Raw genomic sequence first — 24,797 nt, forward strand, 5'->3', positions numbered from 1 at the left:
CTGACTGGCTTAGTCAGGAACCCAACCGGCTCAAGACTGGGAACTATGCCCTCTTTCAAGAGCCTCCGCACAGGGCTGACGGATGAATGCCTAGGAGTAGTAGCACTGGAGAGGAGGGGGTGTTGCCTACAGACGCAGTAGTGCAGACGTTGCACAACCGTGTACAGAAACTCCCCGTCCCAGTTGCCAATGAGGGGCTTCCTGCAATGTGCTGGTCGGGTCGATCGTATTCGCAGCTTTCGTCAAGTTACGGTCAAGAGCCAGGCGTCGTCACCGCGGTTGAGGTTCTCCCGAGACAGGGACCTATCATTCGTGCCGCGTTGGAGTGGATCTCGGCGTACCCAGACAGAGGGTTAGCCTTCGAGCCGTTTCAACCCTGACCCTGGTCCTGGTGTGGAGGTGTGTGGGTTGGCCCACCGCTGCTCGCAGTCTACGTCTCATCGGGCTAGATGTGTACGGTCTACCGCAACTCCCTGCTTATGAAAGCTTCCGCCTTCCGATGGAACTTGGCCCCCATCCTCGCCAACGCGTGCCCAGCTAGGCCGGGCCCGTTTCAACCCATTCGTTGGGGGTGGACGTAAGGACGAGTATGGTACGGAATCGTTCAATGGCGCAGCATATTGCCCAATACACATTGCCAGGCTGGCAGGCGGATGAGGGTCTCTCGGTTTGAGACTTTTGTTCCAATCTCTGGACACGAAGCATGGGACTTTTGTTTCAAATTTCCAGGATACCCATGGAGCTACCCTGTTACCTTGTAGCTCGCTAACCAAACATGTGGAGCCCTGCCTGCAGCTGAACAAGACATCTACCTCTCTGCTCTGCTGCTTGTGTCCTTCTGTCCCGTCTCGCCCAAGAAAAGCCACTATTACTACACATACAGTACTCAGTCAGGGTTATCATCACTTCTGTCCGACAGGGGGGTCCTGCTACTCGTGCCTTGCAGCAGGGCTGAAGGCAAGACTCCAATGAAAAGCACCAATTGAGCGCATCAAAAGACCCCCAAAGGTTGGGTGGTGGTGTGTCTGTATCTCTAATAGTAACCGGTGTGTGTGTACGCGCGCGCGTGTGTGTGAATATGTGTGTGCGCGTGCGTGCGTGCGTGCGTGCGTGTGGGTGTGTGTGTGTGTGTGTGTGGACGCCATCTGCATGTGGTCATCCCTTCGAACAAAAGTTCTTTCCTTCCTTCCTTCCTTCCTTCGTTTACTTGCTTGCTTGCTTGGCTGGGAACGAGCATGTTGCTTTTTAACAGACAGCGAGCGACATATGTCCAGTCAGTACATAAGGAGTATAGTTATCACAGTACAGAACAGCACAAAAGCATGCGATCGAGGGAGAGTAATAGCCCCCTCCCCCCGGCTCATGCGCCCCGTAATCTTTTTTGGGAAGTTGCGCGGTGGCTTGTCCTGGGAACTAGATCATGATGATGATGATGATGCTGACTGCCGCTGCTGCAAGCTGTACGCAAGCTACATATACATGTAAAGCAGCAACGCATGGTCCGAGGCTATGCTTGCTTGCGGACCGGAAGCGCTTTGCTTTGCTTTGCTCTGCTTTGCGTTGCCTGTCTCCTCCTCACCACTGATACTGTATTTTGTTACATCCCATGCGGCGATTGTTATTGGGGGAGGCATCACTTGTCTCGTCTCGTCTCGTCTCCTCGTGTCAGACAGACGGACACTGTTACTTACTATCATGTGCTATGTGCTATATCTGTACGTTCTATGTCTGTCTGTCCAGCCCACGCGATAACAGGCACCCATCCCCAGTTCCTAGGCCCTGGACCCCGCCCATTCCTTCCTTCCTTCCTTTCTCCCCTGCTGCTCGTGTCCGTCTGTTATTCGTTTTATGGTTCTAGAACAGGAGGAAGTCGACGACGAAAACCCACGTCCATGGCCACCCCAACCTCCCAACCCCCTGTCTGCCGCTTCTTCCTCTTTCTTTTTCTCCTCTTCTATTCCCTCTTTCCGACCTCCTGATTGATTGTTTCTCCGATGTATGTACCTTACGTTAAAATATTGTAGCCACTGTTCCCCCTGCCGTCTCGTCTCGTCTCATGCAGGGGGAAGAGATGGACAGACGGAGCGCGATGCAAGCAAGGTCCCACTACCGGGCTATGACGACTACTTCGTACGTAGGTACCTGCTGTGCCTGCCCTACCAGATCTGGTATGGAACTCGCGAGGTCGTAATTATTATCTCATGCCCGTATCCGTGTCGTCGTCGTGTTAGCAGCTAGAAAGGGCCCCGGCTAAAATGAACAAATGCGCTAGTTAAGCACAATAAGCACAATGAGTAATAATGGGCAGTGAGCAATGGCCTACCAGAAGCCAGCAGCGCCGGTGTCGCCGCCTCTGGACATTGAACACTGCCACTGCCATGCTCCTATGCCCAGGAGAGCAGGTGCAACGTGTTTGGGTGTGGAATGGGAATGGGCATGGGGGATGGGTTTTGGCGCAGGAGTTGTTCTGTCTGTCTAGCACTCAGTGTCCCTGTCACTCTCGTCCAATCCGGTCCTCCAATCGTATCTTATCCTAACTTACCCCCTTCCTGATTTGATCGGTCTCCGTCGTTCAAATGTCGGTTTGGGAATACGATATCGGAACTCGTGGAGTCCCTTCGTTGTAAAGTGAAAGGGGAAAGGAAGCAGGACGACCGTGATCGAACATCGTTGATGGCCCGACCCTGTTTGCGATTATCAGATGATCCATCATCATTTTCTGCCCAGCGGGTCCGAAAGATGTCTCTCGCTTGTTTGGATTGCCATTGTCATAGCCCATTGCGCATTGCCTCGTATGCTCAAGACTCGAGCCACAGACATCTATTCACTAATCCGTCCTCCCAAGGGACCCATCTGTTTATACGTACGTATAGTTTCTATATCCAAATAATCAACATGTCGATCGCATCGTGTCTGCTTACCCATCCGTGCGCTCGCCCGGCCGGCCGACCGTCCGACCGATCTCTGGCCCCCAATTCGCACGCATCTCCCGCACCATCACCACGCGTCCAGAGAGAAGAGAGTGAGGAAGAGCGGAGGGGAGGAGAAAAAGCATATTCCGGTGTGGGCCGTGGTTTTGGGGCGTTGCTGGTGTCAGGTCAGGTTCAGGGTTATAGGATTGGTAAGGAAATACGCAGGTACACACACAAAACCCCCCTCTTGGTAGGTAGGTGGGCTTGTAGGTACAACCAACAACTGTCACCGCGTACTAGAACCAAGTGAGCATGTATGTAAGCAACCAAGCCAAGCCGGTTGGGTGCCAGTCGATCGGTCAAAACCCAAAAAAACAAGAAGGTAAGCAGAGACTAAGGACTCAATGGAGCCCCATTCAGGATGAGGTAAAAGCCGACCAACAAGCCCTGGGCATCTTGCCCCATTCAATCAATGATATGAGGCTGAGGCTTTGCTGGGTCTGCAGGCGTGAGCATTCGGACTTGGCTGTGGTATTCAGTTTGGTAATGAGTCGTATGTACCGAACTCGGACGTTGCTGTGGCGGCGGGTCTGGTCATCTCATCTCCTCTATTAGTCTAGTCCCTGTTCTAGATACATGCCGGCGTTTGGAAGGGGTTCGATCGAGGTGGGAAGGTGGTCTGTGGGAGCGTATGTGTCTGGACACGAGTACGAGAGTGATGAGAGCGTCGAGGCACAGAGGGGGAGATGGAAAGGTGAATGGATGGATCGATGGAAATGCGCGTGTTAGGATCTCTCCAAGGTCATGGTATGCATGGTTTGTTTGTAGGTATCTCTCTCATGCACCTGAGTTATGAAGTATTGGATTATGCCAATGTCGCCACACACCATCGACGGACAAAAGTCATGCTACTGTCTTCGAGTCATTTATTACTGATGCGACCAGCTGGCCCGCCACGTGCACGTGCAAGTGTCAGTGCCACTGTAGGTGTAGGTGCAGGCGAATGCAGCCCATCTGAGATGTGTGATACAAGATTCGAGATACAACACGCAATATGCAACCATGCAACGTGTGTGGGATTCCGGAGGGAGGATGGAGGATGGATGCAGGAGGCTGTGAAATTGGCCATTTGTGATGATATGTAATGGTGTAATGTGTAATGCGTAATGCGTAATGCAGGCAGGCAGCAAACGCAGCCTGTCTGTCTGTCTCTCTTTGTATCTCATGCAGTCTATGCATAACCCTACCAGCAGAGTCTCTCTGGAAAGCTTCTCGCATCTTTCTTCTGTTTCCCGTCACTACGTACACCTTTTCCTTTTAATTTTTTTTGGGTGTGGTCGCAGCTGGGGGGGGGACCATGGGGCAGGGAGCACGAAGGATCCTCGGATCTCGGATTCGATTCGTTGATGGATGATACCTTCCTTCATGCATGCATTCATTCATTCCTTGTTGCCTCATATTCCTTCGTGTTGATCTACTCTATGCATGTATGTGGCATGCCTTTCTCCGTCCATTCCTTCTGTCACGGTTTCATTGGCAGCAAACAAAGACGTGAGGGAACCGATAGAAGGATGAGGGAGCCTTGCACCAAGAGACAGGAAAGGAGGAAAGAAAGAACAAGAGATAGGGGGAGAGGGAGGGATCGACAGACAGACAGACGGCTTTGCAGAGATACACTCTTCCTCTGCACGAAAGAGCGAGAAATTGAAAAAGAAAGCACGTATCGAGCGAACCCATTTCTTTCTTTCTTTTTTTTTTCTTTGAAAGGAAAGGCCACAAAACCATAACGCATTATATGAGACACTCAGTGAGGCCTTGTCCAGCCCAAAGAAAGAATAGTTTCCATTCAACCAACTTCCTTTTGCCTCCCATCCCAGCCCGTCATTTCAAATTTCAACCCGAACCAAGGAAGGTTATACACACACGTAAATCGAGCACCAGAGCCCCGTATAGTAGGCCAACGTAATAACGACGAAGCGAGCGCTTCTCCTCCTCCTCCTTGTCCTTTTCACTGCCGGTGTAGATTCCCAGGAGAAAAACAAACAAGAGGTTCTTTCAAAATGGAGGACATGAGAAAATGAGAGAAGAAAAAAAGACTCGTCAAGACCTTTTTCGAGAGAGACAGACCGAGGAATGCGAAGAAAAATTTCAGGTTCTCTGAGGAGAAAACATCAATGATCCATTTAGTAGTAGTAGCAGCAGCATCTGCAGCAGCAGGAGGAGGGGGGATTTTTCCCGATCCCTCGATTCACGGAGGCAGCAAGTTTTTTCCTTTCTTGCCCTTCTCCTTTTTCCCCGTCCCTCTCTCTTCTTTTCCTCCTTGCGTCCGTTTTGGTGAGCCTCTTCCTGCCCAATTCTCTCCTGGAGAAAGAGACGACAAGCAGTGGTGGTGGTTTCTTTGCAGCCGACAATCAATAGCCTCAAGTGTAGGTACTGCATGCCCTGGCGACCTGAGCGTCGCACTGAGGTCATGGTGAAGATCCCCAGGGGACCATCAGCCCGTTTTTCAGCGCAGATCAACAGATCAATGCCCTCTCATTTCCGACTTGATCTTTGGGCTGCCAGTGTGCTGTTGTTGTTGTTGACCTTTATTGTGAATCCGTCGGACGTGGTCCTTCATGTTGTCCATGCGAGAGAAAACCCGACCGCACTCCTCACCTTCGGGTCCGCGCCATTCGCACTTGATGCCCGGGTTGTGCTTGGCCTCGTGGCGGGCGCGGTCCTTCTTGCTGGAAAAGCCGCCGGTGAGCGGCTGGTCGGCTGACTTGGCGCGCGCCGCGGCGGCAGCCTCGCTCTGAGGGCAGCCATCGACCCGGCAGAAGAGATGCTTACTGTGTCGGTTGTAGTGTTTCCGGAGATCGCAGCCGCGAGTGAAGGTGGCACGCGACGTGCAGCCGGGGTAAGCACAGCGCCACGATTGAGCGACGCCACCACTGAGTCCGGATGGCGACGAAGGGTGCAGGGATGTCACCATGACCGACGTTGGTGGTTCGGTAACCGGGATGCCATAGGCGTGAAGAGAGGTGTTGGACGAGGTGGAGTTGGAGCGGAGGGCTGGGCGAAGTGAGTCGGAGTGGTGGCCTCCTCTGCTCAGCGACGAAATAGGGCTACACGACCGTGACATGGATGAGACGCTGCCCCGATGACTTTGAGAACTCGGGTGGGAGACTTGTGAGAAGACGGGTGAGGCCGCCAGGTGGTGAGTCGACGGGATGCCCCGTGAGCTGGGAACTTGGTTGAAGTCGAAATGTGACGAAGGTTGGATGTCCTGAGGTGTAGGAGGAATTACATGTGCAGAAGGGGGGTGGTGGTGATGGTGACTGAAGGTAGGGAAGTGTGTCGACGAGGTCGGGTCGTAAGGCAGCAGCGGGGTGGGCTGGGGATAGTTGGAGTACGGAAACCACTGGTTCTGTTCATACATGGTGTAGGAGTTGGGTGTGAGTGACGACGAGGAAGTAGCAGCAGCAGATGTAGAAGAGGTATTGAAGTCGGCGACAGGCGGTACAGGAAAGAAAGAGGTGGTAGAGTCTGACGAGGTGTCGTCGAAAGATATCTGATGTAGATCGTGACCTTGGGAGTCGGACATTGACATGCCTGGAAGCATGTATATAGACTCTGATGACACGGACGGATTATGCCCTCGACTCGAAGGAGCCGGCGAAGGGTAGCAGAGGCCGGGGAGGGAAGGTGAGCAAGTCAGCAAGGCGCTTTTGTCGAATTCGTCGAATTCGCTGGGCGGGGGGGTCATGGAGAAGATGGCGTCCTGGGTCTCAACGGCCATGGCGTGCAGCAAGCACTATCTTCCTCTTGCTGATTTTTGGTGTTAATTTGGGAACCCGGGCGGCGGCTGGTTCGGTCGGAGCAGCAGTAGTGGTGGTGGTAGTGGTAGTGGTGGTGGTGATCGTAGTAGGAGTATTCGTAATGGTGCTGGCGGTTTGCATATATATCTTGGGAGTGAGCTTCTTCTGCGAGATGCCACATTCCCATGGGGTCATAGAGTTTGTCAGGGCCGTTCGAGCTGCTGGCAAGTTTCAAAACATAGAAAGCTCAACCTCCCAAACCCATGGGGCGAACATGCACATATGAATAGTAGGACCAAGCAGGGCCGAGCACAAGCTGCCTTTCGCTCGACCATCACGGGCTTAGGGCAAAAAGGCAAATCCTCGTAGGGCTAGAATCGACCCCGGTCTCTCATTGCTGACAGCATCCCCCATCCCAGGACCCAGCACCCAGGGACCCAGGGGAGGGGGGGAGGTAGATCGTCGACGCGGTCGTAGTTGCATGGGATGATGGGAGATAATGCTTGAGAGGCTTGGGAAAAGGCGGGTCCCAGCGGCCGAAGCGGCCAGGGATTGAGCCACACTCTGATCTCCAGCCCATCAAGTGGGTGTAAGGCGGAAAAAGACGAAAGGGAAATTGAAACGAAGGGTGGAGAGGCGCGACGAACTCGTACCGGTAGGCCGTTACGCATGCAGACGCTGATACCGGCGGAGGCGCCAGCTGCTTTGCTGATCATCTCACCGCACACCCGTATTGAAGCATACCAATACCTGGGCGACACCCGGTGGAGCCCCCTCGTTTGCTAGTCTCTGACTCTTTTGGTGCCTCTTTTTCTCGTCTTTGTTGCCCGTTCCTCCAGGCCACGGTGCCAAAAGGACCCCCTCGCTCGCTGCCCTGTTCCCCCCTCCCAAGTCAAGTCACCGCCCCCCTGGGTGGTTTAGGGGTGGCCACTAAGGGCTTTCTTGGAGGTGAGACTTGATGACCGCCTTGGGGGGGACCTGCACCCAAAGGGTGAAAAACCACTGGGTAGGGTCAGACACAAAACAGACCACCAATGATTACTGCCGCTTTTTGTTCAGTTTTGGCCCGTTCACCGTTGCTTTGTTGTTGTTGTTGATCAGGAGAGATACGGGAATAACAAACAAAGAAACGCCCTGGCCACAGGTTACAGTGGCGTGGCCGGGAAGGCGACCAGGTACCAACCGTACCTATTAGCTGTCTGTCGACTCGGGCACTTTTGGGCTGGCCTGTATTGCCATGCCAGTCTGGACTGGGGGCATTGGCCGCTGTGCACCCCGACTACAGAGCTTTGCTGCTCGTTTACTTTTTTGCGACGTTCGTCCGGCGGGTATTCCTTTGTTGCCCATGTTTTGTCGTACGCCGGCATGGCTAGGGTTGCATGCTACCCGTGGAGTGTTCTAACTTGGGGTTCCCGAGCCCCCTTTCCAAGCCTGGCAGATCGACGAGCTGAGCAAGTAGTTGGAGAAATAAAAAGTACGAGTCATTTTTCCCTTGACCGACCGAACGGGTATGAGCGTCACTCGGACTTAGTTGTGCCGTGCCGTGTACAGATGCGCAGCTCGGAGACATCTGTGCGTGTTCCTTTGTCTCCGCCCGTGATCGTCCTTTGTCGGCGTGCCCACACCCTTCATCCGGTCAGCTCTCGCCAGATGGTCTCTCAACGTGGGTTTCTGACTCACTGGCTCGAGAGTTAAATGCCAACAGTTTGTCAGCGGAGACCCGGTGATAGTGCCCCAGAGATTGCAAATCGACACCCGCCCGCGAATCCAATCAGATTGGCGACCTATACCAGTCGTGGGGCCCCTGGACCATATTTGCAACTGTGGTGCTTAGCGACGGGCTGCGTGGTCCGTCAACGTGGGTGATCAGCACGGGCTGATATGTCAACAGGGGCTCTGCCGCACAGTAGCTGAGGCGGAGTAGTATTCGATGGTAGCAAGCCCGACTCTTGTGTTGCCTGGACTGACAGATGGTGCTCCCGGTGGCAAGTTCCAGTATATCGCATCTATGATCCGGGGTAAGACTTTCTTGTGGTGGTATTCCCCCCTTTAGTTCAGGCCAGCCACAACCGCCATATAAAGCATATACTTCCTTGTTCGAGCAATGCACACTGTGATCACAACTGGGGACAGATGTGACCGGTTATGTGTGGTCGAGTGTCTCCTGCTATGACGAACGACTTTCTGAGACTCACAGTAATACCCCAAACAGGTATCTCAGGGAGACGGTCCCGGTGTAGATCTCCAAAAGTCTACGCTCGGGTCCGAGGCTCGTTGTCCGAGCGTTGCTCGCATACTCTGTTTGGCCCTCGCGAACCTAGACGGTTTGAGGATAGCTCTGAACATTGATGCTTCTTGCGACAATCTGCGACCGCCGATCCTTCGACGTATACCCGTTTCAGGGTGGCATCGTATAGTAGAAGAGGCGCTAAGGTGAGGAGATGGCGCGACTGGTCGCTTCCGATCCAGGCTGAATCTTTGTCTCTCTGTCCAAGTTATCCGTGCTTGATTGCAGTGAGTCTGAACGAGCTGGAGCACGATGCTCGACGTTTTTAAACTTCTGGGCTGATTTTCATGATGCTCGTCGCCATGTCACAACATGATTGAACCTGACGTAAGCTAGGCTGTCGCCATCTCCACGAGCATCCATGATCAACGCCCCTTGTGTACGAATATCCAAGAAGGGAATATTATTGGCCCCTTTTCTGCCATACAGTGCCCTTTTGCATTCTTTTATGTCGCCGAGCATGAGGCAGGACTTAGCGGTGATTCAGGTGACTACGAACATCAAACAACGCATGTGGTCTGAAGCCGGTACTGCGCCATCTGCCTTGGACGAGCCCCTGCAGGACCGAGATACAGACCGTTCAAGAGCGCCATCCAAAAGCCCTAACACCATGGATATTTGACGTCACCACACAGCAACAGTACCTAGAAACCTGTGAATCAAGGATGGACACTGCCAACAACAGCATGAAGATTTGCGGACACGGCTCGCATAGAGAGTATGGATTAGGAAGAACTCATTTCTTTCCAAACCTGGACTTGTTGAGAGGAATTCAAGTTGCGCAAACTTGCTTCGGGCTCAACAGCTGGCTCTCAGTGATCGGACACAGATCCCACGTGGATATGCAGGTGTTCGACCGGGGAGCACGGCAATGGAGGGCCTCCCTCCTCCTTCCAAATCCTGGGTGCGAGTATACCTGAATCCTGGCGAGACGGGATACTGGCTCACCTCTAGCCTCTAGCCTTCACCCAACGGGGCGGAGACTTTAGGGCACCCCGATTCGTGGAGACAGCGGCGATGTGCGACTCACCAACCAATAGATGGAAGTTGAGCTGTGACATTCTCTCTATGCTTACGCCAACAGGGAAAAGGAGTTAGTGCCAGGACATTGTCAGGATAGCGGGAGTACACGCTGCATTGTGTTTGCACGATGTTGATGGTGACGGAGGAGGTGAAGGCGTTATTATTAGAGGAAAAGGGGGACAATATCAGTTTGTGATTGTGCGCTGCTTGAGACTGAAGATTGTGTACTAGCCTTTTATAGATTAGCATGGAGCAGCTCTTGGCACTCATCTATGAATAAATAACGACGCTCGCATCACATGACCGTCTCCGTAGCCAACTGCGACATGTGATTTGGCGCTGTTTGCGTTTGGCCACCTCCTCAAGTCACTACTCTCTGTGGCTCACTCGCTTTCATCAGGTGTCCTTTTGCTGTTGAAAAGAAAACCAAAAAACCGATCATCCTCTCGATGTAACACCTTCTTTTATTTTGGAAACAGTTGCTGCGCACCTTGGAGTGTCCACAGGCATGTTGCCCCCAGCCCCGTCAGTTGCGGTGGACCCTGAAGACCGCAAAATCATCGAGAAACTCGCGAAATTGCAAAACATGTACACCCAAGTCAGTCTCTTACATTTTTCCTTGTCGAACCAATCACGCTGTCAAAACCGCTGCTGACCGTCTTGGAGATTGGTGACCTTCGGACTTTACTGCCCGAGAAGCTGATCAACCCAGCCCGAGTGGCTCTGGACAACCCTGGTGAATACGAGCCTGCGAAGCTCGCTGCCTATTTGCAGACTGCCGCACAGGCAGGGAGTCGGGACGTCGAAAGATTCAAGAAGGACTGGCACAGTGACGACGTCCGCGAGCTCTGGCAGACTGTCCACGCCAATGACTTGCCCCAGGGTGGAGACGCATGGGCGTTCGACTATGCGAGTCTCCTGCGGGACGCTGCTGCAAACGAGCAGACCTCCATCACGGTCAGGGACGCTAGTCACGACTTTGAAACCCCATCTGATGCCGAAGTTGCAAAGGCCGTGAACGACTTTCGCGCAAGGCATCCAGAGTTCACGATACACGTGTCGAATGAAGCATCACTCTTGCCAGTCGACATCAGCGTCTCCCGTTTTGACTTTCGAGTCGAGAAAAGTCAGACTGCTGGCAGGGCACCATACAACGTCATTGACAAGTCTAGTTCAGAAGCGGCTGGTGTATACGACCTGCGTGCTGACGTCGTTGAAAGCATTCGAGAGTCGAAAGAGACACGCCGGCTTGGGGACCTCCTTGTATGCCCAGACACCAACGTCATCGCTCTGTATGACTTTTGCTAACGGTCCGATCCAGGAGATGATTTATTCGTACCACGATATGATGACCAGACCGTGCGACAAGTGCGGAAAGCTTCTCGACACCAAGATGCTGAAACTGCCAGTGATTCGGCAGGCGAAACCCCCAACACAAGGCGAGCCGCAGCCTCGGTTTTTGGCCCTCCATCGAGTATGCCGGTGATCCTTTCGAGGCCGTACATACGCAAGTGGCTCCTTGCATGCCGGCTGCTTCATCCAATTATCATCGAGGATCTCGGTGGTGCATTAAGGCGCCACCCTTTGATTTACAGCGCTATCATTTTTGGTGGGAATAGTCCGTCGCTGCTATCAGTCGCAGCACAATACTACGACATTGATGTTTTGGTTGCAGTTGGCCACAGTCTTTTGCTGAGAAGTTCTGCCGTTTGGAGAGGGGTTTTAAGGCGTTTCGGTCGTGGCTGGTAATGTACCTGCGAGTGTGGGCTCTCAATAGCCATATGAATATCAAAGAAATTGGGATTGAATGCAGAAACCATCGTCCAGCAAGTTTGTCACGTATCCGCCCGCACTGATATGTAGGTTTCCCCGTGAACTCGTTCCTTTCCCTCCGAGAAGGGCCCCAGGCGCAATGTTCCGGTACGTGACTTATATTAGTGAATGACCTCGACGCCACCCCTGATTCCACGACTACGGAGATGACGCGTTCAACGCCGATGCCGCTTTCTTCTCCCATGCTGTAGACACTGCAACCCTTTATCCAGGCGATGACAAGTGCCAGCAGTTCCAGTGATTCAGAATTTCTTCTACCGGGGCGACTGCCATAATCAATCCCCTTCCAAGGTCGCAGTCAAAGAGATCCTCGGGGACCAATGTCTGGATATGGGCTCGCGGAAGGGGGATCAAATTGGCTGAAGGATATTCACCTCTCGAAGTGGGAAAAAGGCGCAATGGATGTTGAGAATGCAAACGAGTCTGCGGACAAGCGACAATCGCCTCGGAAAACTCTGACAGGGAGGTTTGGTAACCTCAAAATTACAAACCACCCAGATAATATGCCAACCACGGTCACATTAAGACCAGACAATTTCCTCAGACAGCGTGCCATCGGCAGCCAGGGTGAAGCTGGACGATCGCACCGGACAGAATGCTATATCCCAAGACAGATGCCACCGCAGAGAAAACGGACAGCAGATGGAGCGATCAAGCCCCAACCAGCGTCGGCCCTAATTGACCTCAGGAATGACTTTCTGCCGCACGACAACTACCGAAGAGCCCCCGATGTGAGGTGGAAAATGGATTTGGACATCTTACAGCGCCGTATCGCAGTGATCGAGGCACAGAAGCAGGCCAGCTCTCACCACCGATCGAGTCCGCTCCGAGCGCGAGGAAGGGAGCAGCGAGTGGGACCGGGTCAAGGGTGGCAACGGACGAGATACAGACAAGATCCCGAGACAGAAGACAACCTGATGGACTGGAAGGAGGTGGCCATTCGATAAGATCTCTGGATTACCGTGAGCATGATGACAAGTACGAGATACAGTCGCTGGGGAGAGATAGCGACTGTCTGACAGGGCAGCCTCCTCCCAGATGCAGCATTTCCGTGGTACTCAAGATCTCTGGAAGCTTCTGACTCCGAATGCCTGGCTCTCATATGTTCGATTAGCCTTTGTGCCAGGAGTTCATGCTGGCGGTATTTCGGTTCACAACTCTCCTCTGCCGCAGATACCAGGTACAGGGAGGTTGCTGTCCGAGTCAGCGGGTATTATGCTTAGTAGCAACTGGCCTCGGGGGAAATCCAAAACCTTCATGTTCTTGTTGTCCTGACATAGATGTGAGGTCTCATGGCAGTGGGTGTGTAGTGATGACCAGCGTGAATATGTCGAACGCGGCGGTAACGTGATATCAGACATGCGGCTCGTGATCCAAGTGGCTGGGACATTTGTGTGTGTGTACCGAGTATTATGTGAACGAGCCAAATTAAGAAACAATACCAAAGGTGCCCAAACCCGACTTGGTTAAGACGTCTCCGGGCGGAGAGTGGCTTAGGCGGTAGAAGGGGACCCTAGGTGCCAATTGCTGTTGGCTGCGTGGTCGCGTCTGGGCCGCTGCTAGGCCTTGTTGGGGTGTTTCTGTTTGTGCGGGTTCCGGATGCCGTCGTCCAGGGTGAGACAACGCTCTCCTGTCTCTTTTTTCGTTGCCCTGCGCTCCTTTCTGCACCTCCGACAGACACATCGTCGTCCGTTTCTCATCATACTCTCGCTATCGTCAATCGTTTTCATTCAATCGTTACCTTTCCATTTTCTACGCTATACCTCGCACTATAGCCCAGCTTGCAACAAAGTCTTTCCCAGAAGGACGAACTGCACTTCCTCCATTGACTGCAAGCGTTTCGAACGCCATACGAATCCGCCTCCTTCGACGTCCGAAATGAAGGGCTCCGGCCTCTTCTCCATCCTCTCCTCTCTCCTCCTCTTCTTTGCAGCTTGTTCATCGGCCTGGCCGTGGCCGGAATTTCTCAACGGCAAGGCCGACGTTCTGATTGTCCCCCGCCAGAACCAGAACCAGAATCAGAACAACAACGACAATAACGATAATGCCTCCTCCAGTTCATCTGCGAGCCAGCCCGCATCCTCGTCGGGCTCTTCATCAGGCACTCAGTCTGGGTCAACGATAACTCCAGCTCCGTCTGCATCGGGGTCAGGGGCAGGGGCATCAGGATCTCGGAACGGGACCACAACAAAGAGCACCAAAACCACTCCAATCGACCCTCGCCTCCCACCTGGCGGTATCTCTCTCATCACACCCGCTCTGATTGATGGCCCTCAATACTACAAGGTCGGGGATTTTGTGACCTTTGCGTGGAACTATACCTCTCTGTCGGTGACCCCGTCCGCGATCGACGTGCTGGCGTCCTGCGCTTTGAATCAAGCCACCTACACAATCTCTTCCAACATGTCGGTGCAGGAGACGGGTGCTATCACCTGGGACACGGGAGAGATGTTCGCCACGGCCACCAATCCCTTCCCAGTTGCTAGCTATACTCTGATCATCCACGATTCGTCACAAGATATCACCGACATCCCCAGTGCTGGATTTTTGGCGGCCTATGAGCAGTATATCTTTGGGATGTATACAGGGTAAGTCTATCTCCTCACTCGGTAAGGCATTGAACCGCTAAGAAGGTGCAGACAACCATATACTCCGTTGAACGAATTCAAGTGTGCAACCTGCAATGGTGCATTCTCCATCCATGAAAAGCAAGCGCTGGGCGTGATCCTGACAGCATCAGCCATCACCATTTTGTCCTTCACATGGTTCGCCAGGGGCTTCGGCGTGTTTTGAGATGGAGCGCTCCCCATGATCAATCTGACGGCTAGAATTTGCCATATATATTTATAGTATCTAACGACCCATAATCGGATGACAAAATTGTTTTCTAACGAGGCCAAAAAGACATTCCAGTATAGCGGCGTTTTGAGCGGAATCTTGGATCAGTTTGCGAGTGCATTACATCGGGGGCAATCTAGGGGATCATCGGCAACCTACATGACGGGGGAACGGAGAATGGCATCCGGGGTGTCCAACGATTTGGAAACACAGGAAAGGAAAATTCTGAGGCTAATGAAAGAGAACTTCCAAAAGTGGAAAATATTGTTCCCTTGCCCGATTCTCATGCTGTCCGTTGGGAAATGTTTACTCTTATCAATCGACCAGCAGACCTGCGAAGCTGATCCACCCCAGCTCTCAAACCGACCAGGAACCAGGTGAAGATGTGAACAACCAACAATTGCAATGGCGGAAGATCCCAAGATCGGAACCGCGCAGCACGGTACCTTTCATACCACGATTGGCGAGTTCTGTACTGTTCCTCGTATTTGTCAAGTTGGAAGGAAGCCTTCCGGACGGATACAAATCAAAATCACCTTGTCTAGACCGGGACGATTTGGAGCTCGACCCGTCTGCCTGCCGGCAAAGAGCCTCAGGGGTTGACGACGAAGAACAAAAAGATCGGAAGCTCGTCCTTGCATCCGGATTTGACATCTCGTCGAGAATGAATGGTTGCGCGGCATCTTTCTGTCCACCGGTATTTTTTTTTGTCAAGAGTTGCTTTGTCTCGTACCTTCTTCCGCCTTCCCCGTCACATATAGCGTGGTCGCAAACACCACGTCTTCTACCACTCCTGGGGCGATCAGAGGGGGACTGACTGACTGACCGATGTTTTTGAGATATTGAAGAAGTACAAAAGCCCTGCCCTTCCGTGTTGTGCTTCCCCCTCCTTGCCTCACCCATGCGAAATCGACCATTACCAACATCATCACAGTCGTCATCGTCACCTCTCTATTCTTCATTCCATTGCGGTGGTGTCTCCTCCCTCTGTGTCTCTCTCTGTGTGTCTATGAGAGAGAGAGCATTCATTCCCTGATTGACCACTGGGGTCGATATCCTCTTGCCAGCGTCAAGCTTGGACTGGCTTCGCTTTCCAACCAACATTCGACGGAATTGGGGCCCTTGGAACAACAGCAACATACGTTTCTCCTATCTGCCTGTCACTTTCTAGTTGCTGCTACTGCTGCTGCTCCTGCTGCTGCGCGCCGTGGAACATCCATCCATCCATCCATCCAATCCAGTCCTTGCTCCCAAGGTGCTTGGGAGAGTGGGCGGCAAGTTTGAGCCCGGCACAAACACGAAGTTGGGTACAGTCAGTCCAGGCCTTTTTACCAAGCATTTTTAAAACCGCTCCTCGACCAAAGAAAGCCCTACGGCGAACAGTCTGTCCATCCATCCATCCATCCAGCCAGCCAGCCAACCAATCACTCTCAAGTTCACCCTTGGAAGGCCTTTTCTTCCAGCATTCCATCCCATCCATTCATTCATTGATCCAAAGATGCCTTCCCCAACGACCTCATCTTCCTCCTATAAGGATTCCAGAACAACACCCACGACCACCACAACAACCTCCTTCTCAGCCCGCACCACCACCACCACCACCACCAGCAACAATAACAAGTATCCATCTTCGACTTCGTCTCCCTCATCCACGTCCTTTTCTTATTCCCCTTCTCGCCAACTACCGCATCATCACCAACCCTCGACGGTGCCAAAACGCCCCGCGACCTGGACCGCCCAGCATGACGCCTTCGTCCGCGAACAGGCCCGCAACGGCGAGGACGCCGAGAGCATCCGCATCCTGTTCGAGGTCGAGTTCCCCGCCGTGGTCGGGGTGAGTAAGGCGTGGGTCAGGGAGAGGATGGGGAGCGTTGTGGTGGCGAGATAGAGAGGAGGGGGGGGAAGGGAGGGAGAAAAAAAAGGGACGAAGAACGGGAGAAGCGAGATGTTGTGGGTTCTGGCTGAATGGAGAGAGGAAAGAAAAGAAAAAATGGAAAGGGAGAGGAAAAGGACGGGCTTGATCAGTGGGCTCAACTGGGCTTAGGAGAGGGGGATGTTTTCGTGGAGGTTGGTGGTGGGTACGAAAGGGGCGTAGGGATGGGGAAGGGGAAGGAAGAGAGCAAGGAACCTGTTCTGGTAAGAGTGACGATGACCTAAGACAATTATCATTTTGGATCTACAATACAATCCATGCGAGGAATCTCGAAGGTCAGGGAAGGGAAATGCTCAGAAGAAGATTGGATTTGGTCGTCAGGCTGCTCCGGTCAGTCGGCCTAGTCTTGTCGTGGACTGTACTGTGCTCTGCTGTGCTGTGCTGTGCTGGACTGGACTGGACTGGCGTGCTCAATGGACTGGGAGAAATGGGACGGGATAGGATCGGATGGTATCGAACGAGTGATGTGGTGGAGAGGGAGAAGATGTGTGTGTGTGTGTGTGTGTGTGGGAGGGTGAGTGGTATGTATTCGGCGTCGAGGGCGCTGTTAAACGGATATTATCCCTTCATAACGATCCAGGGCCATTGTCGTTATTTTCCCATAAGAACAAGCACTCTTGAAGTTGATTCTCAGGAGAGGCACCCGTCACAAGGGTTGAGGACGGGGCCGAAGAACTAGGAACCTCAACCCCATTTTGGATGGTGTGCAACACAGACTATATATTCGTGAGATATATATGCGATACTCAGTGTATGTAAAATGTCTGTGTGGAAATAGAGCCGGGAAGTGAAAGAACACATTCATGGTACATTCCCTGAAAACAAGCATGTCCCAGTCCCCAACGGCGCCCGGTCCAAAGTGATTTCCCATTCCGCGAGGGAGATGATCTTTGTCCAACTCCGACGCTGTAACGACAGATGTAGGAGGGTTTCATGTGTCTGGTAGTGTGCAGTATTCCAACTTTGCCCCAAAGGTCATGAGATCCAAACCTCCATCTTGCCCATCTCATTCCTCTCTTTCCTGGCTTGACTGCGCACGCTCGACAACAACATCTCGAGATCGTCTTGATCACCCATGGTGATCATGTCGCCATCATCTTGCATCTTGATCTTCAATTGATCTTTGATTCCAAATTTCTCCCGGATCTTGCTCTCCAGGTCGCCAAAATCTACCACAGCGCCAATCATTAGATATCTCGTATCGTCGTTAAAGTGGCATTTGACACGGATCTTGCGCATTTCGGGCCGTTTGCTCCCGCGCCCCGATCGCGACACCGCGCGCCGCACGGGCTCGAAACCGCTCATGTCTTCCGCACTCATTTCTTCTTCGTCTATATATTCGTCTTCTTCGTTCAGGTAAAGGTCTTGGTCCTGGCGTCGCTGGCGCCTGCGGGGGCTGGAGTACATGCGATAGACGTCCTCCACCGTGTCCGTGGGATCATCGTATCGAGATTGGGTAGTCTCCCGGAACAGTGGGGCGGGGGCCCTCTGTGAGGCCGAGCGGCCGAGCATCTGCTGTCGAGAAGAAGGACCTCGGGGTTCGGAGGCGGTCCTTTGGGTGCCATAGCGTGACCTTTCCATCTGTGGTGGTCGCTCCATCATGGAGGGTTCCTCCGGCCAAGAGTTCTCCCGTTGAGGCGGCATCATCCTGCCCATGCCGGGGGGTTGGTTGGCGCTGACGTCGAATGTTGCCGCTCGACTCATCATACCGGGTCTAGGTGCATCCATTTCTGGTCTGGAGGAGTACGCATTGCGGGGTTGACGCATGGAGGTGGTCCGCAGAGGCAATGTGGACGTTCCGCCTCCGCCGCTGAGCCTGGGTTTCTCGTTCTCCGGGGGCGGTGTCGGCGGGAACACGTTTCGATTCATGACCGGAGGAGCGCTCTGATCTCGGACCACTCTACTGGACAAATTGCGCTGTACCAGGTTTGTTGCTGCGTAGCTGATGTTTTCCGGAGGACGGTCGTCTTTGCCTGACATCTCAGCAGCCACAGCTTGTTTTCTTTCCACCCCCTGGAATCCGGTGCCGGTGTTCTCGCTGTTCGAGGTGGCGATCAACCGGGCCTTGCCCAGATAGTCTTTTGCTTTGAGGTTCTTGACCTTGGCTTCATTGGGTCGGTAGACGCATCCGACCGGTCTATCAAACACCAGGTTAGTCCATCGGGTTCAATTGCGTGTCGTGGAGTCTACGCTCCAGGACGCTGCCCGTTGGAAAGTGGCTGGGGTGAGACTCACATGCTGAAGACCACATAGCCCTGGGCCATGTCCTTTATAGCATCATCAATCACGTCGTGATCAGGGGTCATCTTCTCCTTCTGGGCGAAGCTGAAATCCTGAAGCCCGGCCTGCTCTTGCTGGAGGTACATGTAACACAGACCACGGTTGAAGAGAACCTCACAGGAGTAAAGCTTGAACTTCAGCCCCAACTGCTCATAGTCGATGTATGTATTGCCTCTCAGATAGAGCAGGGTGTCATTGAAGTTTGCCAATGCTTCTTCAAAATCCCCGACCAGAAAATTGGAGACACCCTGCTGGAAATAGGCCACGGCGAGGTACTGGTCGAGTTTTATGGCGCGTTGGTAACATTCCACCTAAGTCTCTGTATCAGCATGGTTTGACCTCGTCTCTTCTCTTGCCACTGAACGTACCGCTCTCTCGTGTTCGCCGATGGTCGCGTGGATGACGCCGCAGTTGAACAGGATCTTGGAGGTATCGGCAATCGCGTCGAAGATCCTCAACGCTTCCTCGAATTCTTGATTGTCATAGTGACCAAGCGCCTCGACCCAAGTCTCTATTTCCTGCACAGAGGGGGTTAGGACCCGAGTGGGCATTGAGGGGATTCACATACCTGCTTGAGCGACATGGCGCCGGGCCGAGATCGTTGAAGTCAGAATCGTCGTCAACAAGGGCGGTAGTGACAGCAAGGTTGCAGGTAGATACACAGAGGGCAAGGTGTTTACAGAGGAAGCGAGATCTGCAACAAGGAGCGGCGGTGCCTGAGACGTTATTGAAATGGTGGGAGTGGGCGGTCACAGATTCTGCTAGGGTAGTGGGAACCGATGGGCCACCACAGGCTGGTGCTCCGAGGCTGCGAGGGCCGGCCCTGCCGCCAGGTCCTGAAAATGGGTGCTTGAGGGCCAGGGGTTAAGCGCCCGGGGTGGGTAGGTTGGTAGCAGTAGGGCGGTGGGATTTGCTCGGCGCCAGTGCCGTCACTGACTGAGTGCCAATGAAAGAGGCTGTCAACTTGACAATGTGGTGAATGAGTCGATTAGCGACGGAATGCGTCCGATAGATGGCAAATAGTCTGGGACGCGAAGAAGATAAGTCGGGATAAATAAAGAGCGTAGACAGGATAGATAACCAAAAGCACAGCTTTGGAGGAGAAGCGAAAACAGCAATGCCAGTTGCTAGGTTGAGGAGAGAGAGAGAGAGAGTTGGGAATGGAAGAATATTCTGTGACAGCAAGACTCGGACTTCTTGAATGATGGGTTTGAGAGTTCGAGAGAAGGGGAACAGGGCAAACAAGTGGAGAGTCCAACTCCTTCAAGCGAGAGCGAGGGTGAGAGAAGAAGCCGTGGAAGCAAGGGGGACGAGCATGGGGGGGATGGGATAGGCACGAATAGGGAAGGGCGGTGGCTGGAAGGAGACAGAGGGCACAGAAGGAGGGACAGGAGACCTACCACTCCAGGCACTCTCAGGGGGGAGGGCCCTCGGGTCCGGGTCAGACAACTCAGCACCTAAGGTGCCTTGCATGTACGTACGGCAGGCAAACTGTATTATCTATCCTATAGGTATCTTCTCACCTAAAGTTCCTGTTGTAGATACCGAGTCCATCCAGCACATGTCACCTCGTCACAATCGCCTACTTGCCTCTCTACTCATCACCTACCCCGTACTTTTACTAGTCCACTAAACTCACCAGCCGCTTTCCTCCCATGTTTCTATCCTTCGCACTCGCTCATCACTCGTCGAGAATGTGATAGAACATGTCCCATGGTCCTCCTCTACCAAAGTGGCCTGAGTCCGTCACCTGAGCCCAGCCCTCTTCCTGCACTATCCATGATTTTATTGTTTGCTTTTCCCTCTCCTTGACGACCGTCTCACGCCCACATGGCTCGCTCTGCGGGTTTCGTTTCAACACCGTGTCCAACCTCGCCCAGTGGGCCAGGTTCCGCCATCTGCGTGTCCGTTTCAGAATCACGTCTGGCGACCAACCACCGTTGACGCTGCCACCTAAAAGCTTTTCCTAAACCCTCCGACCCAAGCAATCGGGTTGTCCGTTTCCAATGCTCGCTGCAGGGGTATGCTCCAGCAACTGCATCATCGTGCAGCAGAAGGCACCAAAGGGACGATTTCAAACCCAGAACAAACTCGGACCGCGAATCAGAATCGGATAAAAGTGTGATTTTTGATATTTTTTCTACTCTTCTCCTACGGTTCCTTGCCGTCGATGCAGGCTCCAGTACGATGGACCGACAGATCACAGCATCCCCTTTTCAACCTGCTCCTTCCGCTCCTCCCATACCGTCTTCCCCGAGCAGCTGCATACCGTCTTATCGTTGTCCCACACGCCGGCACTGCGAGCAATGACCCCGACCAGGGTGTCTGGATCTTCGGTCTGAAACGCTCCATCCGGTTGCTGTTTCGACACGACCATGCTGCGACCGATAATCTCCCATATTGACACCGGCCGATCCAGGAAGGCACTGCCTCGTCCATCCTGGTTGACCTCCACTGTCCCAAACAACCCGCGAGGCTGTCTGAAGCCCGCTAGTTCCTTGACGGCCTCCCAGATGCCCCCCGTCGAGGCTGCCCCACGTGAGATATCCCCCGTGGCCCTTATCGTGGCATGATATGTTCCTGGTGACACCCCACGCAGCGTCAGGTCGACCAGGGTCCGATCATCCGCGACTTGGACCATGCGTGCCAGGCCCCGGACAGGATCTGACACGGCTTTTGCATGAGTTTCCAGAATGCACACCCCGGCCGAGTTGGACTTCCCACTGCCCCGTAAGATGGCATCACGGCCCGTAGATTCGATGGCTGACACGATTGATGAGGGAGGAGCCGTTCCTTCAATGTAGAAAAGTTGGTCTTTAAGATTGGCTTCGATCTTGGTGATGCCTGAAGAGGAGCCGAGGGTGTCAGTTTCGGGCATCACAAGCCAAGGCGTGACAGCTCAGTACCTTGCACTTTCTCTAAAGCACCTGTAACATCTTGGACGCAGGAATCGCAGTGCAGCGGCACAGCAAACGTTGTCTGTGCATTGGTCAGTGAACAGGGAGAAGATCGGCAGGAGAGACATTGTGGCTGGTCAGACCTGGAATGGCTGGATCCCCAAGCTTCCCATTGTGAATGCGGCCGAGGTGCTAGCAGGGCTCACAGATCGGACGAGGGGAATTTGGTGAACAAACAATGCGAGTCAGTGTGCAGTAAGTGATGAGAGCTGGGAAGATGTTGGATGTTTGGATGCTTGGATGTTTGGATATTTAGATGCTTGGTAATATGAAATGCAATATTGAGGACGAATGAATGAATGAATGAGTTACCACGAAGAAACTCCCCCCGCATTGATCCGCCACATGAGCCTGAGAAAGTGACGTGTGACCGACTTCGGAATTGACAACTGGTAATACCGAATACAATGCATACAAGACAATCATATGGTATATGATACATGATACATGATACATAATCCATTATCACTGGTGAGTTTGAGAGGTGTCGTTTTGGGAACACTGATTGATATTACAGCAGTCACGCATTAATATGGAATCATGTCTTTCTGTGTCCCTGGACACCATGTCAGGACTGCCGTCATTTGATTGGGCGACGAACACGGGCCGGTTCCCTCTGCCCTTTTGGGCGTCATCCCCTATATCAACCCACACAAATGGGGCTTCCCTGTCAAAAACCCAAACACACAATGGGAGATGGACCTCAGCAGCGATCGTCTGACAAAATGGGCCGTCTCGCACGGGATTAAGGTCAATGGCATCGCAGCACACAGATTCCCGGGCAAGGGATTGGGCGTCATCGCCAAACGGAGGCTCAAGGTAGGTTGCCCTCTCTCTCTCTCTCCCCCTCTCTCTATACAAAGAGACAAATCCGTCGTATCCTGACGGGAAATCCTACACCAAAAAAGGATGGAGAAGTCATCTTGGACATTCCCATGTCCATGATCCGGACCGCAGAGACGGTGCCCTCCACCATCCGGGAGGCCGTCAAGGGGGCATGCAGTGCCAACGGCTACCTAGCGGCCGAATTGGCCATGGACACCTCCGAATCCACCGCCCTCTGGAGAACGACCTTGCCCTCAACGGACGACTTGACCACGTCGATGCCGCTCTGCTGGCCGCCCGAGCTCCAAGCCCTGCTACCACCCGCAGCACTGGCACTTCTGAGAAAGCAACAGAAAAAGCTCTCGCGAGACTGGAGTGCCGTGTCGGCCGCGTTCCCCCAGCTCGGCTACGACGCCTACCGCTGCTCGTGGCTGCTGGTCAGCACACGCACCTTCTACTACACGCCGCCCGACATGAAGCCCGAGGACACGCCTGAGGCCGACGAGTGTCTGGCCCTGGTGCCCTTTGGCGACTACATCAACCACGCCGACGCCGCCACCTGCAAGGTCGCCTTTTCGGGCACGAGCTACGAGTTCACGGTGGAGGGGGCCGTGGCCAAGGGTGAGGAGCTGTACATCTCGTACGGCAGCCATTCGAACGACTTCCTGCTGGTGGAGTACGGCTTCACGCTGGACAAGAACAAGTGCGACGTGGTGTCCCTGGACTCGGTCATTCTACCGCTGTTCTCCGAGAAGCAGAAGGGCATGCTGGAAGAGGCGGGCTATTGGGCCAACTACGTGCTGGAGAATCCGTCGATGCAGGACGACGAAGTGGCCTGCTATCGGACACGGGTCGCCCTGAGGTTGTTGTGTATGCCGCTGAAAAAGTGGAGGGATTGTGTGAGGTACGGTGCCGATGATGACGACAAGTATCGCAGTTCGGTGCACGACTTGCTCCGGCAGGCGATGAAGGCGTATTTGGAGGTTGTGGACAGCAGTCTCGAGCAGCTCGCTCGCCTTGGAGAGGTCGGGTTGTCTGTACAGAGAGAGGTGTTGAGACGACGATGGGAAGAGATCGGGATGTACTTGTCGACTGCGATCGATAGAATAGAGTAATGACACAGATACAGAGGTCAAGGAATAGTTGCATTGATTAACATGGCGGGTACTGTTCAGGCTGGCCGCCAATACATGTATACCGCATATATTTCCGACGTCTGACGAGCCGTTGAAGCATGTGCCATTTTTTGACATGTTTGTCCGCAGATACAAATTGCTTCGACCTACAAACCACTAACTACCCACTAACCAACAACCGTGTTGGCAGTGGGTATTTATCCTATCGCAACTCCTCAATATCTCCTGTCCTGCTTGCGAATTGAGAGTGACCTTCACGCGTCCGCCTCGCACCATGGCCTCGAAAACATCCAAATGGGCCACCACCGCCAACGATGACGACGACGCCGCAGAAATGGCCGCAGCTCAGGCCCAGCGGAGGAAAGAGAAAGCAGAAAGAAAAAGACTGAAGGAAGGGAAAGCCCGGAACACGGCGGCGGTGTCAACGGCGACCCAAGTCCCCTCCTCTGCGGCGACGGACGACTACTCTGAGCGACCGAGCAAACGGGCACGTACAGCGTCGTTCGACCATGAAGAAGAGAATGGCACGTTACCAGCGGTCCAACAACCTCCCGCACCGCAGGTGGAAAGCAACGACGACGTAGAAGGTGCACACCTGCTCCGGTTTCCCAGCCGCGACTTCGGGCCCTGCGGCCACGTCGAACAGTTCGAGCTGCTGAACAACATCGAAGAGGGCTCCTACGGCGTGGTGTCGCGCGCACGGCGGAAGACGTCGGGCGAGATCGTGGCCCTGAAGAGGTTGAAGATGGACCACACCAACGACGGGTTCCCCGTGACGGGCCTGCGCGAGATCCAGACGCTGATGGCGTGTCGTCGCGACGACGACGCCGCTCCCGCCAACAACGTGGTCCAGCTGCGCGAGGTGGTCGTGGGCGACAGTTTGAAAGAGTAAGTTTTGTTCTATCTGGGCCTGGCCTTGCTTTGCTCGCTCTTTGCCCAACCCTCGTCTATCCACTCTCCGTCTCTCTCTCTC

General features: G+C 53.6%; 9 protein-coding genes across 9 annotated transcripts; 6 read left to right on the forward strand and 3 right to left on the reverse strand.

Moving 5' to 3' along the window:
• Positions 1 to 5,436: 5,436 nt before the first annotated feature.
• AYL99_11093 (hypothetical protein) lies at positions 5,437 to 6,693 on the reverse strand (the record flags this gene model as incomplete). Its single annotated transcript, XM_018842599.1, has 1 exon — positions 5,437 to 6,693. One exon carries the CDS (start codon positions 6,691 to 6,693, stop codon positions 5,437 to 5,439), a length of 1,257 nt encoding a protein of 418 aa, XP_018688012.1.
• A 3,837-nt stretch (positions 6,694 to 10,530) lies between these two features.
• AYL99_11094 (hypothetical protein) lies at positions 10,531 to 11,508 on the forward strand (the record flags this gene model as incomplete). The annotated part of the gene is made up of 3 exons (XM_018842600.1): positions 10,531 to 10,620; positions 10,689 to 11,285; positions 11,344 to 11,508. 3 exons carry the CDS (start codon positions 10,531 to 10,533, stop codon positions 11,506 to 11,508), a joined length of 852 nt encoding a protein of 283 aa, XP_018688013.1.
• A 745-nt stretch (positions 11,509 to 12,253) lies between these two features.
• Positions 12,254 to 12,802, forward strand: AYL99_11095 (hypothetical protein; the record flags this gene model as incomplete). The annotated part of the gene is made up of 1 exon (XM_018842601.1): positions 12,254 to 12,802. The coding sequence occupies one exon, from the start codon at positions 12,254 to 12,256 to the stop codon at positions 12,800 to 12,802; it is 549 nt and encodes a 182-aa protein (XP_018688014.1).
• Positions 12,803 to 13,733: 931 nt separating this feature from the next.
• On the forward strand, positions 13,734 to 14,648 carry AYL99_11096 (hypothetical protein; the record flags this gene model as incomplete). Its single annotated transcript, XM_018842602.1, has 2 exons — positions 13,734 to 14,443; positions 14,495 to 14,648. The coding sequence occupies 2 exons, from the start codon at positions 13,734 to 13,736 to the stop codon at positions 14,646 to 14,648; spliced, it is 864 nt and encodes a 287-aa protein (XP_018688015.1).
• Positions 14,649 to 16,191: 1,543 nt separating this feature from the next.
• On the forward strand, positions 16,192 to 16,581 carry AYL99_11097 (hypothetical protein; the record flags this gene model as incomplete). The annotated part of the gene is made up of 1 exon (XM_018842603.1): positions 16,192 to 16,581. One exon carries the CDS (start codon positions 16,192 to 16,194, stop codon positions 16,579 to 16,581), a length of 390 nt encoding a protein of 129 aa, XP_018688016.1.
• A 1,020-nt stretch (positions 16,582 to 17,601) lies between these two features.
• Positions 17,602 to 19,489, reverse strand: AYL99_11098 (hypothetical protein; the record flags this gene model as incomplete). Its single annotated transcript, XM_018842604.1, has 4 exons — positions 17,602 to 18,763; positions 18,862 to 19,217; positions 19,275 to 19,424; positions 19,475 to 19,489. 4 exons carry the CDS (start codon positions 19,487 to 19,489, stop codon positions 17,602 to 17,604), a joined length of 1,683 nt encoding a protein of 560 aa, XP_018688017.1.
• Positions 19,490 to 21,106: 1,617 nt separating this feature from the next.
• Positions 21,107 to 21,976, reverse strand: AYL99_11099 (hypothetical protein; the record flags this gene model as incomplete). The annotated part of the gene is made up of 3 exons (XM_018842605.1): positions 21,107 to 21,750; positions 21,813 to 21,885; positions 21,947 to 21,976. The coding sequence occupies 3 exons, from the start codon at positions 21,974 to 21,976 to the stop codon at positions 21,107 to 21,109; spliced, it is 747 nt and encodes a 248-aa protein (XP_018688018.1).
• A 583-nt stretch (positions 21,977 to 22,559) lies between these two features.
• Positions 22,560 to 23,803, forward strand: AYL99_11100 (hypothetical protein; the record flags this gene model as incomplete). Its single annotated transcript, XM_018842606.1, has 2 exons — positions 22,560 to 22,682; positions 22,772 to 23,803. The coding sequence occupies 2 exons, from the start codon at positions 22,560 to 22,562 to the stop codon at positions 23,801 to 23,803; spliced, it is 1,155 nt and encodes a 384-aa protein (XP_018688019.1).
• Positions 23,804 to 24,098: 295 nt separating this feature from the next.
• Positions 24,099 to 24,716, forward strand: AYL99_11101 (hypothetical protein; the record flags this gene model as incomplete). The annotated part of the gene is made up of 1 exon (XM_018842607.1): positions 24,099 to 24,716. The coding sequence occupies one exon, from the start codon at positions 24,099 to 24,101 to the stop codon at positions 24,714 to 24,716; it is 618 nt and encodes a 205-aa protein (XP_018688020.1).
• Positions 24,717 to 24,797: the final 81 nt, after the last annotated feature.

This window comes from Fonsecaea erecta, assembly GCF_001651985.1.
Source record: "Fonsecaea erecta strain CBS 125763 chromosome Unknown Scaff13, whole genome shotgun sequence".
Taxonomy (NCBI): Eukaryota; Fungi; Ascomycota; class Eurotiomycetes; order Chaetothyriales; family Herpotrichiellaceae; genus Fonsecaea; species Fonsecaea erecta.